Source organism: Brassica napus, chromosome A1, assembly GCF_020379485.1.
Source record: "Brassica napus cultivar Da-Ae chromosome A1, Da-Ae, whole genome shotgun sequence".
In the NCBI taxonomy this organism is placed as follows: Eukaryota; Viridiplantae; Streptophyta; class Magnoliopsida; order Brassicales; family Brassicaceae; genus Brassica; species Brassica napus.
Window position 1 is genome coordinate 24,787,880 of NC_063434.1, and position 13,649 is coordinate 24,801,528.

Here is a 13,649-nt window from a genome sequence, read left to right on the forward strand (position 1 = left end):
AGAACATTATGTATGCATTCTGTAATAATGATGATGCTACAATAGTAACGAACAGATATGATATACCTTAACGAAATCCTCGAGTGTTAAGAAAAGAGTCATTGGTGTACCCTGTCATTGGTGAAAACACTTGTTTGCTGAGTTTCATACTATATAGGGCCTGTTTGTTTCTCCATTTGAATGAGTCATTTGGATGAAGATGAGAGTTTTGTTTGTTTAGACACTAAAAGTACAACTCATTCAGATGGATCATCTGGATGACTTTTGGAAATTTAGGCTTAATTTTAAAGTCCATTCAGCTGAACCAATTTGGATCATTTGAATGGAGATGGTTCATTCAAAATGGTATAATGTCTATTATGCCCCTAATGTAATTCACAGATTACAAACCTAAACATAATATCATTTTTGTCACATACGAAAACTGACAAAACTACAAAAACACGTTTTTCCACGAAAACCTAAAAACTATTTTTTCACGCCAAAACCCCAAAAACGCAATTTCCCGCCAAAATTGCAAAAACACGTTTTTCCGTCAAAACTGCAAAAAACGTATTTTTCCACCAAAACAAAAAAACGAGTTTTCCCGTTAAAACCGAAAAATCTCGTTTTCCGGCCAAAACTGCAAAAACGCGTTTTTCCGCCAAAAACGTGTTTCCCCGCCAAAACCGCAAAAACGCGTTTTCCTGCCAAAAACGTATTTTCCCGCCAAAACCGCAAAAACGTGTTTCCCCGCCAAAACCGCAAAAACGTGTTTTTCCGCTAAAACCGCAAAAACGCGTTTCCCGCCAAAACCGCAAAAATATATTTTTCCGCCAAAACCGCAAAACGCGTTTTCCCACCAATAACGAAAGATCTCGTTTTCTCGCCAAAACCGAAAAATTTCGTTTTCCCGCGAAAACCGCAAAAACGTGTTTCCCTTCAAAACCGCAAAAAAACGCGTTTTCCCGCCAAAAACATCCTTTTCAGCCAAAACCGCAAAAAACGTGTTTTCTCGCCAAAACAAAAAAAATCTTGTTTTCCCGCCAGAACCGAAAAATTTTGTTTTTCCGCCATAACCGAAAAATGTGCTTTCTCGCTAAAACCAAAATCTTTTTTTTTTCCGCCCAAACCGCAAAAAGGAACGTTAATTTTGAAATAATTCTAATGTGAATATATTAAACTCAATAATTAAATGTAACATAGTTAAAATTAATATCAAACATATGATTAAACCAATACAAGGGTATTTTGGTGATTTGTTTACTAAACTCATTTGAATGGAAATGAAAATAAAAAAACAAACATAAAATCCATTTAGATGATTCATCTAGATGAGCCATGTGGATGAACAAACAAACAATCACAAAAATCTGAATGGATCATTTGAATAGATCATACAAATGAATCATTTGGATGGAGATGACAAATGGTGAAACAAACAGCCCCATATTGTGTAGCATTGTTCAAAAAACGTAATCATGTGAAATCTTGATGAATGGTAAAGTAACCCGAAATCACATGCATTCATACTATATACTGTGGAGAAGGAGATGCGTTAGCTGTAGCTGAAGCTGATATTATGGTGAAGGAAATTAGAGACGTGAGACTGATCATTGCGTACATAGAGTTCTTGCAGAAGAACGTGGATGAAGCATTGAAGAGCTACGAGCAGCTGACTAAAGAGGATCCAAAGGGATTCAGACCATACTTTTATCGTGGTATGATCTATAGCTTCCTTGACAAGAACGCTGAAGCGAAGGAACAATTTGCGAAATACAAAGAGCTTTTCCAAAGATATCTAGGATGAAGCTCCTAATGGTGAAGATAACTGATGACAAAAAAAAAAAAAAAAAAAATGACAAAAAAAAAAAAATGGTGAAGATAACTGAGTTGAGTCAGAATAGCTCTCAATCATCTATGATGAATAAGACACATAAGCCAAACTGTTTTTCCTAAGAATTTAAGCTACAGTTTTTTTGGCAAGAAAGTAAACAAACTAGCCGGAAGCCCGGAACAAAGAGAGACATGAAAAAATGGACTTATTTGGGTAGCATAATGAAAGACTAATGTTGAGTGTAGTTTCTTCAATACATTACTGAAGCTTATAAAACCCTTCCATGTATCCGCCAGTCCAAAGACTGACATGTTTCAACAAAAAGAAAAAGAACAAACAAGAGCAAATCTGCAGAGTCCAAAGACCTTTTCATGTCTTGTATTAAAAGCTCCGTCACCTGCAGAAGCAATACAAACACAAAGAACATTAGGATCACTAAGCTCGCCATAAAAGTGAAAACAGTAGCTGTTGTCAACAAGGACTAATAAATATTAATCACAACGATGCAAAGTTACGCATAGTTTATACACAACGACTTAAGAGGTTTTCACCTAGACTAGACACTTAGAGATGGGTCCAAAACATGTTTCACCCCTAAAAATATTATAATACATACAATTGTAAACTTAGCACTGTGGTAAAGTATGAGAACATAGCAGATTGGAAACTATCAACCACCAGGGAAATTCCCAAATACCTCAAAATAGAGCCACTCCAACATCTCATCAGTGAACTTCACAAGAAATATATACACTTTGGACTATATGATAAGAGCAGTATATCCAAAGGAGGTAAATGGTCATTGACTCTTGGCTAGATAAGAGCAAGTAACCATAGTTAGCATAAAGTAATTATGGTTTAGTTAATGGTTTTGCTTTATAATAACGTGAGAGTGTGGAGGGAGAGGTTTATCGAGAGTTTGAGTGATTTCAGAGATGAGAGAATGTGAGATATCTCTTGATCTGTAATCGTTTCCTCTGTAATTCCTAAGTTCAAATCAATATAACTAAGCTTTTCTTATTGATCTCTGTTTTTGATCACAATTGATACCTAAAACGTATCAAATTGGTATCAGAGCCGTTTGATTCCGGTGACCCATGTCGACGGAAGCGGAAATTGATCAAGTGTGGAACCAGATGCAACAGGGCGTGAGGAGGATGAGACCGTTGGTTGTGGAGCAACAACCGGAAAGGGACATGAGGTTCCCGAAGCCGGCCGTGGTTGTCCAAGAGCGGTGTAGCAGATCCTCATACCTGGAGCGGATGGAGAAGTACTGGACCGAGCGCTGGGTCGAAATTGCTTTGGCGGGTGGTACCTCGATGGAGGAGATAGAAGAGATCCGAGCCTCGACGAACTATGACAGGCCGGTGAGGACGTTTGAGGAGGAAAGGAAAGCCCGGCTGGAGATGCTGGAAGCGTGCCGTCGCATGATTGAACGTGAGGATGAAGAAGATGCTGCCAAGAAATCACTGGAGGAAGAGACGTTGGCTGCAGAAGACTCGGATCTTGATCATGTGGAAGGATCCTTGAAGAGTTTCTGTCCGCCTGTGGAACCGATTAAGCTGACGCTTGAGAGGAGGAATGAACTTCTGAATGATCATCAAATGGCTTCGCAAGGGACGCAAGATGGTGAAACCTTAATCTGTTGGGATCACAAAGTCGAGCCGTACTTTGAGAGAGGTAAATATGCGAGAGAGGTGCTGCTTGTAACCAAGAGGAAGAAGTGTGCCCACCAGGTGTTCGATCAAATGGCTGAGGGGAGTATAAGAGTAACAAGGAAGAGAAAAAGATGGAAAGAGATTAAAAGGAAGAAGTGTAGACCTCGTACAAAGTCAATACGGTTGCTGTCAAGTGGGGTGAAGTGCTATGTGATGAAATTTACTGAGGGAAAAGGGAACAAATTGACACATGCTGAGATGACGAAGCATGGTGGTCAAGTCGATGGCAAAAAGCTCCTGCTATTGAAAGTTACAGAAAAATGGAAGAAGAAGAAAAGGTTCAAATACAAGTCTGGAGCGGTGAAAAATATGCATCGTCAAACCAAACGAAACACATTTGGAAGGCTAATGAAGTGTTGCAAGCAACAGATGAAGAGAATAAAGCTTGTAGAGAAGCTTGAAGGGCTGCTGCATAGATGTAGAAAAGTGTTGAGGGCGCTTGCAAAATGGAAGAAATGGAAGTTCAAACAATTATTCAACAAGTTGAAGGGAACTAATAGGGTAAGGTTGTTTGGTAATCAGATTTCTCTCCTTGGAACTACTGAACTTGTGTGGGATTCTTTGAGAAAGAACTTGAGCATAGAGTGTGACAGAAATCATTTTGGGAGAGTCTCCTTGAAGAGCAGAAAATGGCTAAAGCTAAAGATGGGGTGTGAGCTGCTGCGAGTTGCCTATAGGAGAAGGAGAGCCAAGTTGAAATACAGGCGTGTGGGCTGTGGTGAGCCTCTCTTGCTGATCACAACAGTGTGGACAAGGTTCAAGACTAGGAAACAAAAGGCTAGATACAGGTACAGGGACAAGCACAAGATCAGTAACAGATGGTCTTGGAATCTTGGTGTTTTCTCATTAAGCTCCAGCATTAAGCTCAAGGATTATGAAAGGTATCTCTGGAAGTGTTGTACGTACAAACTATGGAGAGAAGTTCAACTCAGCTTCCTGCTCTCTACAAAGAGTAATTACAGAAGTTTTAACCTGTGGAAAAAAGGGTGTAGACGAGTGAAGGGGGGTTCCATGGTTCTTGAAGGGTTGTCTTGGTGGGGAATTGGGATGAAAGATAGGAAGCCAGAAGTTGGAATACTTGCTTATCGTATTGGAATAGGAGGATGTGCAGTTTCTAGTATGGTTAATGGTCAGACTGATCTGGAACTTGACTTCAATGCTCTGCTGCGAGGAGTTGCTGAGATGAAGTTGTATTGGGTGTGCATTAAAATGGGTGAGGAGAATCCCATTACCAGCATTCATAATCAAGGCCCTGGTGAGAACTGCACTGTCATCATGGAGACTACTTATCCAGAGATCGCAGAGATTACCATAAGAGTGATTCTTAAGGGTGATCATAATAAGTTGACAGCAAGAAAAAGACGAGCAGAGTATCAAAAGCAAGGTTCAATCTTTGTGTATGTTGGGAGCCAAGAGATGTTGCAATCAATCTGTGGGAAGAGAAGGCCTCTAATGGCTGTGCTTGGAACAACTAACAGGGAAGGTCGCTGGACTTTAAGTGACAGCACAGCTGCAGCCAAGCACAAGGAAGAACGGCTACTTCCACCTACTGATGCGGATCCTGAACTCGAGAGAGTTATTGGTGAATGGCCTAAGAAGCCATTTGAGTTCAACCGCATTACGTATGTACGGGAAGCACTTGATATTACTCCCGAAAATACCCTAATGGACTTGAAAAGGGTTCTGCGATCCCCAATGCTTTCTTTTAAGCAGCCCTTGACGACTAGATGTGTGGCGGGTTCTGATGGCCAGCAGCAAACAATTGGACCAGTGCAGTGGATAACGTGCGAGAAGAACAAGGACGTGAGTGAGCTTAAGGCATATGGGCACCAATGGCTGCGAGAAATTTTCTGGTATGGGATAAGAAAGATAAGCAGGCTGATCACAAATTACAGGAAGTGGAAAAGGAAGGAGGGCTGTACACAACTCAAGAAACTGAAACAGGGTCATAAGGCAGTAAAACTCTTGGGTTTTTACTTGTGGACTTGCTTTCAAGAAGAGAGTACTGAGGTGTTGAAGATGTCTGGGTATGGAGCAGAAGAGAAGCAAGATGCCAAGGAGCTGAACATTATTGGACAGAAGATTGTGATTGAGATCAGTCATTTGAAGAATCTAACCTACGGGGAGGAAGATCGCATCAACTGTGATAGGCTGCAAAGATATGAGTGTGTGTGGGAGCTAGGGGATTGGAAGCTTGTTCCTTGCTTCAACCTTGAGGACAAGGTTGAATTCAAAGGGGGAAGTATTGATAAGAGCAGTATATCCAAAGGGGGTAAATGGTCATTGACTCTTGGCTAGATAAGAGCAAGTAACCATAGTTAGCACAAAGTAATTATGGTTTAGTTAATGGTTTTGCTTTATAATAACGTGAGAGTGTGGAGGGAGAGGTTTATCGAGAGTTTGAGTGATTTCAGAGATGAGAGAATGTGAGATATCTCTTGATCTGTAATCGTTTCCTCTGTAATTCCTAAGTTCAAATCAATATAACTAAGCTTTTCTTATTGATCTCTGTTTTTTATCACAATTGATACTTAAAACGTATCACTATACTTTCTTTCATAACAGCTATAACACAAATGGTTACTGATCACTTAGTTGATCTAACAGACAAAGATCAAACAAAGGCCTAACATTTGATTCACTGGTAAGTGGTAATATATTTCTTACATATTTTAATTTAACAAACAGATGAAATTTAAAAAAAAACGAATCTTTCAGAAACACGAACCATAGCACATAACCAGTTACTCACCTCAGATTAATCATTATTCAGCTTCAACGGCCTCAGGCTTAGGGCCTGCATCCAAACAAAAACGATTCAGCAAAGCATCATTCACCAATAAACAGATGAAACAAGATAAAACTCACCGTGGAGCGACATAGGACGGTGGTCTTTCCCCCATCCGACGCCGCGAGTGGAGTCGAGGTACTGCTGGACGAGATGACGGCATTTCTGGTAATGGTTGACTCCTTCGACGCGGTAACACCATTTGACCTTCTCGCGCATGATCTTCGCCTTCTCGATCTGGATCCACTTCTCCCGGACGATGTGCTCTCTCATTTCCATCATCGCCACCGGATCCTTGTAAGGATTCGCCGGATCGAAGCCATCCGGCGCCGTCTCTTCGAACTCCGGCAATCCCTTCTTTCTCCCCATTGCTTCTTCTTCTCTCACTCGTCTTCGTGATTCGCTTCTGGATTGTAGTTGGTGACTTTGCTGTTTAAAAGTACTTTTGGGCCTACTTGGATCGGCCCAAACTTTAAGCCCATCTTCTAACCAGTGTGTGATGGAAAACATTTTAAAATGGTTGATCGTATATATCTATAAAGTGAATTATGTCCTTAGCTTAGAGAAATATTATTGTAATTACTGTACTACTAAATCTATACTATTATTTGCGAAGTAAGTTTTTAGAATCGAACTTTCACGTTAAAAGTTAGACTGGTTAATGTCGTTATTACCCTTAATAAATAAAACATATAAATAAATTAAAAATAAAAACAAAATTTTAATTTATTTAATTAGATAATTGATTAAAATTAATAATAGTAAGAATTATCCAAAATATGAAAATATAATTAAAAAAGATAATTTCTATATATATTGTATTGTTATCTGAAAAAGTCTTTTAGTGAAAAGTTAAAATAAACATAAATTATATAATTAAAAATAGAATATTGTGTTATTTTAAGATTTATTTTAGTATAATGAATATAGAGTACAAAGAACTTTTCAAAAATTTATGAAAATGTTTAAACCTGCATCGCAGGCAAAACACCTAGTTATTATAATATATGGTGTAATATAGTTTAGAAAAAGAATCATAAATGTATCAATTAAGTTTTATATATTTTCAATAATGTTGAATGTTTTTTTACGAAAAAAGTAATGTTGAATGTTACTTGAGAAACTTCTGTTTGTTGTCTTCTCTACGACAAAATAAGAGAGAAAATTACTCTTCCACATAGATAATGACAAAACATACGATCTTTACACGATCTTTCAAGGTTTGTAGAAAATCAACCCGAAAAAATGAAATCTAACGCGTAGAGTGTAGACACATTAAAAGATTTTGTGGACTCCGATCTGATGATTTTAAATTAATTATTAGGTGATCGTTCGACCTGATTATATCATATCTTAAATGTAAAAAAAATTATTTAGGTAAATAATATGCCAATTGCAGGGTATGGTCGATTCAGGAAGCTACATACTAAATGACCATAAGAGAAAGAAATTCATGTTATACTATCTTTTACGTAACCATCAGCATATAAAGATTAATCATTCAATCCCATATTGATTAACTTTTTGTTTTGCCAACAAAATCTAGTATACTTAAAACAGTATTAATTTCCCAACCATCGAATATAGAATAGATATAAATCATAGCTCATGGAGAGAATTGTATGCTCTAGGAACTCACTCATCTGCCTTTGAATTAGTTGCGTTTGAAATATATTTGAATAACGAAACTAAAAAGAACGTTTTACATGTTCAAATTGATCGAAATGGTTTGAAAAACATGCTATTGCCTTGGTGCAACGTGTTGCAAATACCATTTTTCGTTTTTGAAGAATCTACATACATTCTATGACCATTTAATTTCAACGTTTCGCACTCTGTATGTAATGCAAAAAACTGCATCGAATACTCATTAGTCCTTTAGTAGTATAATTAATATCATCTTTGTCTGTATGGATATGTATCTTTACAAGCTTCATCAACATATATAACACTTTCATTTGTCATTTGTTTCAGAATTGGTTTCTTTTGGCATGATTGGTTAACCTCTTTTATTGTATTTTTGTTTGTACTTCCTCCCACAATTGTCCTTTTGTTTCTGCAATTCATAAATTTTCATGTGGATGATTATTTTTATTCATACATAAAAATGTTATCATTTTAGTTTTCTAAATATACCGCGTTATCTATGAACATGTATATTTGGTGTTTTTTTGATAATTTCTAAATAGATAATCCATGTTTATATAGAGTGAAATTGCTCAAAAGAATCCATATGCGCTGAAATAATAGATCGGCCATGTTTGTAACAAACAAATAATTGTAACATTCAAAACAAAACATGACTAATTATTGATTACTGATTTTCCGTGTGTCTCACATCAACTATAGTGACCGTCACAATTTATTCCATGAGACTGCAAATTCATGTTGACTGGCACCATGCATATAATGGTAGGAAAATTGTGATAATCCACTAGCCGTTTTTAGTCTATAAGATACACGAGTCATGAATTGTATCTATCATAATAAGGAATTACAAGAAACGTTCTACAGAATATATAATGCTGTATTTCAGTTTAGCGGTGAGGAACTCTTAGGCTTTGGATTAGTAATATCTTGAGGATGGGATTGTATTTCAGTTTAGCATCTGTCCTTCACTTCTCTGTATTTTTCTTCTTTTCTGTGTAGTTTGGCTCTTATCATTAATGAAAACTCTTTATTTAAAATAATAATAATACATATACAAATACAAAAACTTCTTAACTACATGAATCGTTTATTTACAACGGAATGGTATACAAAATCAACCATTTCATATCGGATGACACATTTTTTGTTAGGGATAGTAATAAAAATAGTTATTCTATATATTTTGAAGTGAGCTACAACAATAGTTAAAGAACCTAACAGCAAATAATAATAATAATAATGCTATATTTTTTTGGTGTTAAAGTACAGTGATTTATTTATCCATCATCATCTACACAGAAACCAGTTCTTCAGATTTTTGTTGTTGCTAAATGTTCTTCAGATTTCTAACCACAAATATAATATTTTTTAATTAATTAAACTAGATTATCATATTTCATTACTTGACATAAGATATCTTTTTTTTTCACTTTAACATGAGGTAAAAAGATATATGAGTTTTTTTGTAACATATATATGAGTACTTACATTTAAGTCTTTAACATAGGTTATCTGTTTTTTTTAGCATAAGTTAACTAGTGTTACTGGCATGTATATACGTGTGCGTGATTCTAGAATGCTAGAAGCCCGTAAACAAGGAAGGTACAAATATGCAGAATAATATAATCAGTTGTGAAAGTTTTCAAATGGTAGGATTGACATCCTAATACATATTTATGACTCAATATCTCTCTATAAAACAGAAAAATCTCCCAGTAAATCTGCTTTGAATAACATTAATTAATTATTTCCGTGTGTTTATAATGATATAATACTGATCACATTCCATTAGGTTGGTGGGATCTTTAACCACCCTTCCAGAGTAATTATTTTAAGTTTTTAACCTTGTCTAAAATAATGAAAGTTGAAAATAAGACCCGCAGGCTTGCGTTGTATAAAAGGATTTAACCAAAAATTCCAATGCGAATACAAACTTTAATTTATTTCATTGAATGGGTTGAATAAAACATAATCTTACGGAAAACAGATATCGTTTAATAAAATAAAAAAACTATTCTACATGCTAATAAATAATAATCACATATATATATTTTGCTTTTTACTCCGTTTGTGAGTTAACCTAAAAACGAAAAAAAAAATCATTTGCTTTTTTTTTGTTCCACTACAATTATTACAAATTGAGTTCATTTGGGAGAATAAAAAGAAGAAGACAAGTTACCGACAGCACCAAATAAACTATGTGATTTCTTTTGTTTTCCGGGTATAGTTATATGAAAGACAAATATACGATCTGGCATTTTTATTTACTACCAATCAAGAAATCGAGTCCAACAATTCAATATTTTTGTTAACACAATAACACCCGACAAATGTGGAAACATTTGCACGAAACAATTTAACGTATAGACGTATAAGAGCATCGATCGCAAACCGATTCGTTCGTATAATTTTATAAAGGATGTTCTATATCCATATACATGTTTATTAGTATAACTAGATTCTGACCCGTCCTTTAAAGGACGGGTATATTTTTTGTTTTAATTTTTTGAAAAATTTAATTTTTATATTTGTGTTATTTTGTAATCATATCATGTTTAATATTAATTTAATTTATACACTTGTCTCATATGCATTTTAGAAGTTATTTTAAAAGTTTATTCCTAAAATTTGCAACATATTATATTTTCTTAATAGTTACATAACAAAATTAGTCAAGAATATTTATCCAAAAAACCGACTTGGAATCGACCCAAAAATCAAAATCTCATACTCTGTTAGACCTGGCCTATATACTCGAATGGCTCTTATACTGTTATATCCGAATACTAATATCAAATCCAACCCGCACCGAAAACCGAATAACTTTTTTTAAAAATGTTTGAAAATTTTAATTTTTAATATTTCTATTATATATATATATATATATATATATATATATGTAAATGAGTTAATATGGTCTTCACTAACTTTAAATTAAATCACATTTAATAAATATTTTTAGTCGAATAGCCTATTTAGAACCTGTTAAACTAAATGAGTTTATATGAATATTAATTTCTATTCAAAGTCCACTTATAAAAATTTAATGTCATTAATAATCCATTTCACGAGTAATAAATATAATCGTAACTACATTAATAAGAAAATATAATATGTGATGGAATTTCAAAGGGCGGATAAAATTTATCATTGTCCAAGTTTCCGTTATTTTTTTGTGATGGAATATTATTTATGAAAATGTAACATCAGTAAATATATTTTGAAACATCACATGTATTTATCCCTAAATAATAATGTGATCGAACAGTGTATTTGAAAACATATATATTTACTTTGGGTTTGTAAAAACTCCATATAATTTACAGGCCTCGTACTTATATCCATTTATTAAATTTGGGTTTGTACAAACTGCATATCCTACTATATAAAAGGGCTTAATTTTGAGGCTTCTTAGGAGTGCCATCTAGACAAAATATTCCCAGCCAATCAAACTGCCATGTCACTACAGGCTGGGTCTCAAACCAATTTAAAATTCCGGCCCAAATTTGCCCCATTCCGGCCCAACCTTAATTATCCTACTATCTCCTTTCCTTAACCCTAATCTTCCACTCTACCAAAAGGCCATCCCCTTTGTCGCCGATTCTCTTCGTCCTCTCACGTTTTTTGCTTTAAAGACCCATTGTTTAAAGAAGCAAGCGACAGGGATGAAACTGTTTGCATTCCCACATCATCTGCCCTTAGATAAATCTTCATCTTCATTCTTTCTCTCTTTCACGTTATTCACCAATTCCACATAAACACAGCAACCAATGGCTTCCAGAACTACGAAATCCTCCGGCAAGTCAAATGAACCAGGGTTCATTGCTCCTTAGTGTAAACAGGTACGAAAGTCACATGTTGTCAATAAGCTGAGATGAGGCTTATTTTATGTTGTAACAAATTATATTTCTATTTTAATGTGGAGTTTCATAAAATCAGTTGTTGCAGGAATCGAAGTTTTTTGTATATTTTGGAACAAGGAGATAAAACGTTTCAAAGAGGTATATAACTATTGATCCTTTCATGAAAGAAATAAAGAAAACTAACCTAAATGTAGTTTTAAAGAGTTATGGAATCTGTTTTTTTTTTCATTTTTTCTCTTTTGGCTGTTTTTATTGTTGCTTCCTCACTAGATAGATGTAAGGATGCCCCATTATCTGCAAATTCTTTAAAAGATTTTGAACTGTTTTTGGATCTGTCTGAATCAGGAGAAAGAAGTAAAAAAAAAAGAAACTTCCATGAAGTATATAGAGTCCGATGGAGTTGTTGATTCTCTCACCAAAGGTATAGTTTCTTTCTATAGTCCACCATTATCTATTGCTACAGTTTTTTTGGCTGTCGAATAGTTTTATCTATCTTTGACAAATAATTACATTTGTAATCTTTTGTATGTTCTGGAACACAATACAGGCTTTCCAATGTTGTTCTGGTTGCTTTGAATGGGAAGAAGGACAAGCCTTCATCTACATTAGAGTAAGTTACTAGACATGTACTTTGTTTCCAACTGCAATTTATTAGTTTCTAAGAGACTACCATAATCTTTAATCCAGCTTCTCCCGTTTTAGTGAACCAGGTGCCAACTTTTATGAACTAACTCCCAATTAAAAAATAGGTCTAAGAGTAAATCATGTCCTCTACAAAATTGATGGAAATTTGGGTTTAGTCTTTCATCAAGTAGCTCTAACAGGGATCAAACAAATTTCGGCCTCTCTTCTGCACAAGTAAGAAAGCAAAACCATTTCATGATTCTTCTTCACTCAAAATATAGCTTAACCTTTACATTTTTGCTTGCATTTGTCTCTTTTTTACTACTTCATTAGTCGATGTTTATATCATGACTTTCTGAGGGATGTTTGATGCAATGTTTAGTGGGAAAGGTAGCAAATCCCATCGTTCGAAAATGGTAACTTCTAAACTTACCATCCCTATTCTCAGTAGTTTTATTGTATGTGGTGTGCTAGCCTAAAAACTTCATGCTAATACTGATTTTTTCTTAGTTCTTCGAAAACAATAACAGACAATGTAGTTTTCTCACGTTTTATATATTGCTGGTTGGCTTGCAATAGCATTTACACAGACCATGATTGGATAGATGCTGGAAGATGTTCCAACAGGCTTTGCAGTTGGTTTGTTCTGCTACGTGGTAATTGTGCTTCTACAATCTTTTTCATATATATATAAATAAATACGTTAGGTTTTCTTAGGAAAACACATGAAGTGATGATTTCCATTTGGACTAAGTTTTATGTAGGGAAAATGGGGACGTGGAAAGGAATCTAGGGCTTCGTTGCAGACTCTCCTTGGAGATGATGCTGAAGTCTTTAAGCAACCAACATTATCAGAAGTATTATTCACTATTCATCTGTGAACATGCATGAAGCTTTGTTTTTTTGAGCAACCACATGAAGCTCTTTTTTACTTTTCACAAGCCATTTTAGATGCACCCTCGAAATAACAATAAACTGCTTGCTTATGATTTTTACTCACGTTTCTGCAATCTAATTTTTTCAAATCACCAACCACCTTGATAAACTTCAAATTGACGCTCATGTTCATGTTTTTTTATTAAAGCATCCCACTTACGAAACATAAAAGTGCTGCTCATGTTCATGTTATTTACTTCCCTCTAGATTCTTATTTTCTGAATGTTTAATTCATGCAAAAACCACGGTTCAAA

General features: G+C 35.1%; 1 protein-coding gene and 1 long non-coding RNA gene across 5 annotated transcripts; one reads left to right on the forward strand and one right to left on the reverse strand.

Moving 5' to 3' along the window:
* Positions 1–2,008: 2,008 nt before the first annotated feature.
* LOC106347018 (NADH dehydrogenase [ubiquinone] 1 beta subcomplex subunit 10-B) lies at positions 2,009–6,755 on the reverse strand. The gene is made up of 3 exons (XM_013786508.3): positions 6,403–6,755; positions 6,287–6,331; positions 2,009–2,213 (listed from the first exon to the last, which is right to left on the reverse strand). The coding sequence occupies exons 1-2, from the start codon at positions 6,689–6,691 to the stop codon at positions 6,300–6,302; spliced, it is 321 nt and encodes a 106-aa protein (XP_013641962.1). The 5' UTR covers positions 6,692–6,755; the 3' UTR covers positions 2,009–2,213; positions 6,287–6,299.
* Positions 6,756–11,353: 4,598 nt separating this feature from the next.
* LOC125577198 lies at positions 11,354–13,491 on the forward strand. Of its 4 annotated transcripts, XR_007315564.1 has the most exons (7): positions 11,354–11,814; positions 11,912–11,973; positions 12,181–12,256; positions 12,383–12,693; positions 12,793–12,875; positions 13,039–13,115; positions 13,214–13,491. It is a non-coding gene; the product is annotated as an uncharacterized LOC125577198 (long non-coding RNA). The 4 variants fall into 4 exon arrangements; XR_007315562.1 differs by having other exon boundaries at positions 12,383–13,115; XR_007315566.1 differs by having other exon boundaries at positions 12,383–13,115; positions 13,224–13,491.
* The last annotated feature ends 158 nt before the right edge of the window (positions 13,492–13,649 follow it).

Bases quoted from the DNA above. Each gene is read 5' to 3' on its own strand.
- LOC106347018 (XM_013786508.3), bottom strand. From the start codon at position 6,691: ATGGGGAGAAAGAAGGGATTGCCGGAGTTCGAAGAGACGGCGCCGGAT. The intron at 6,332-6,402 runs GTGAGTTTTATC...GTTTGGATGCAG, and splicing joins CCGTCCTATGTCGCTCCACG to GCCCTAAGCCTGAGGCCGTT.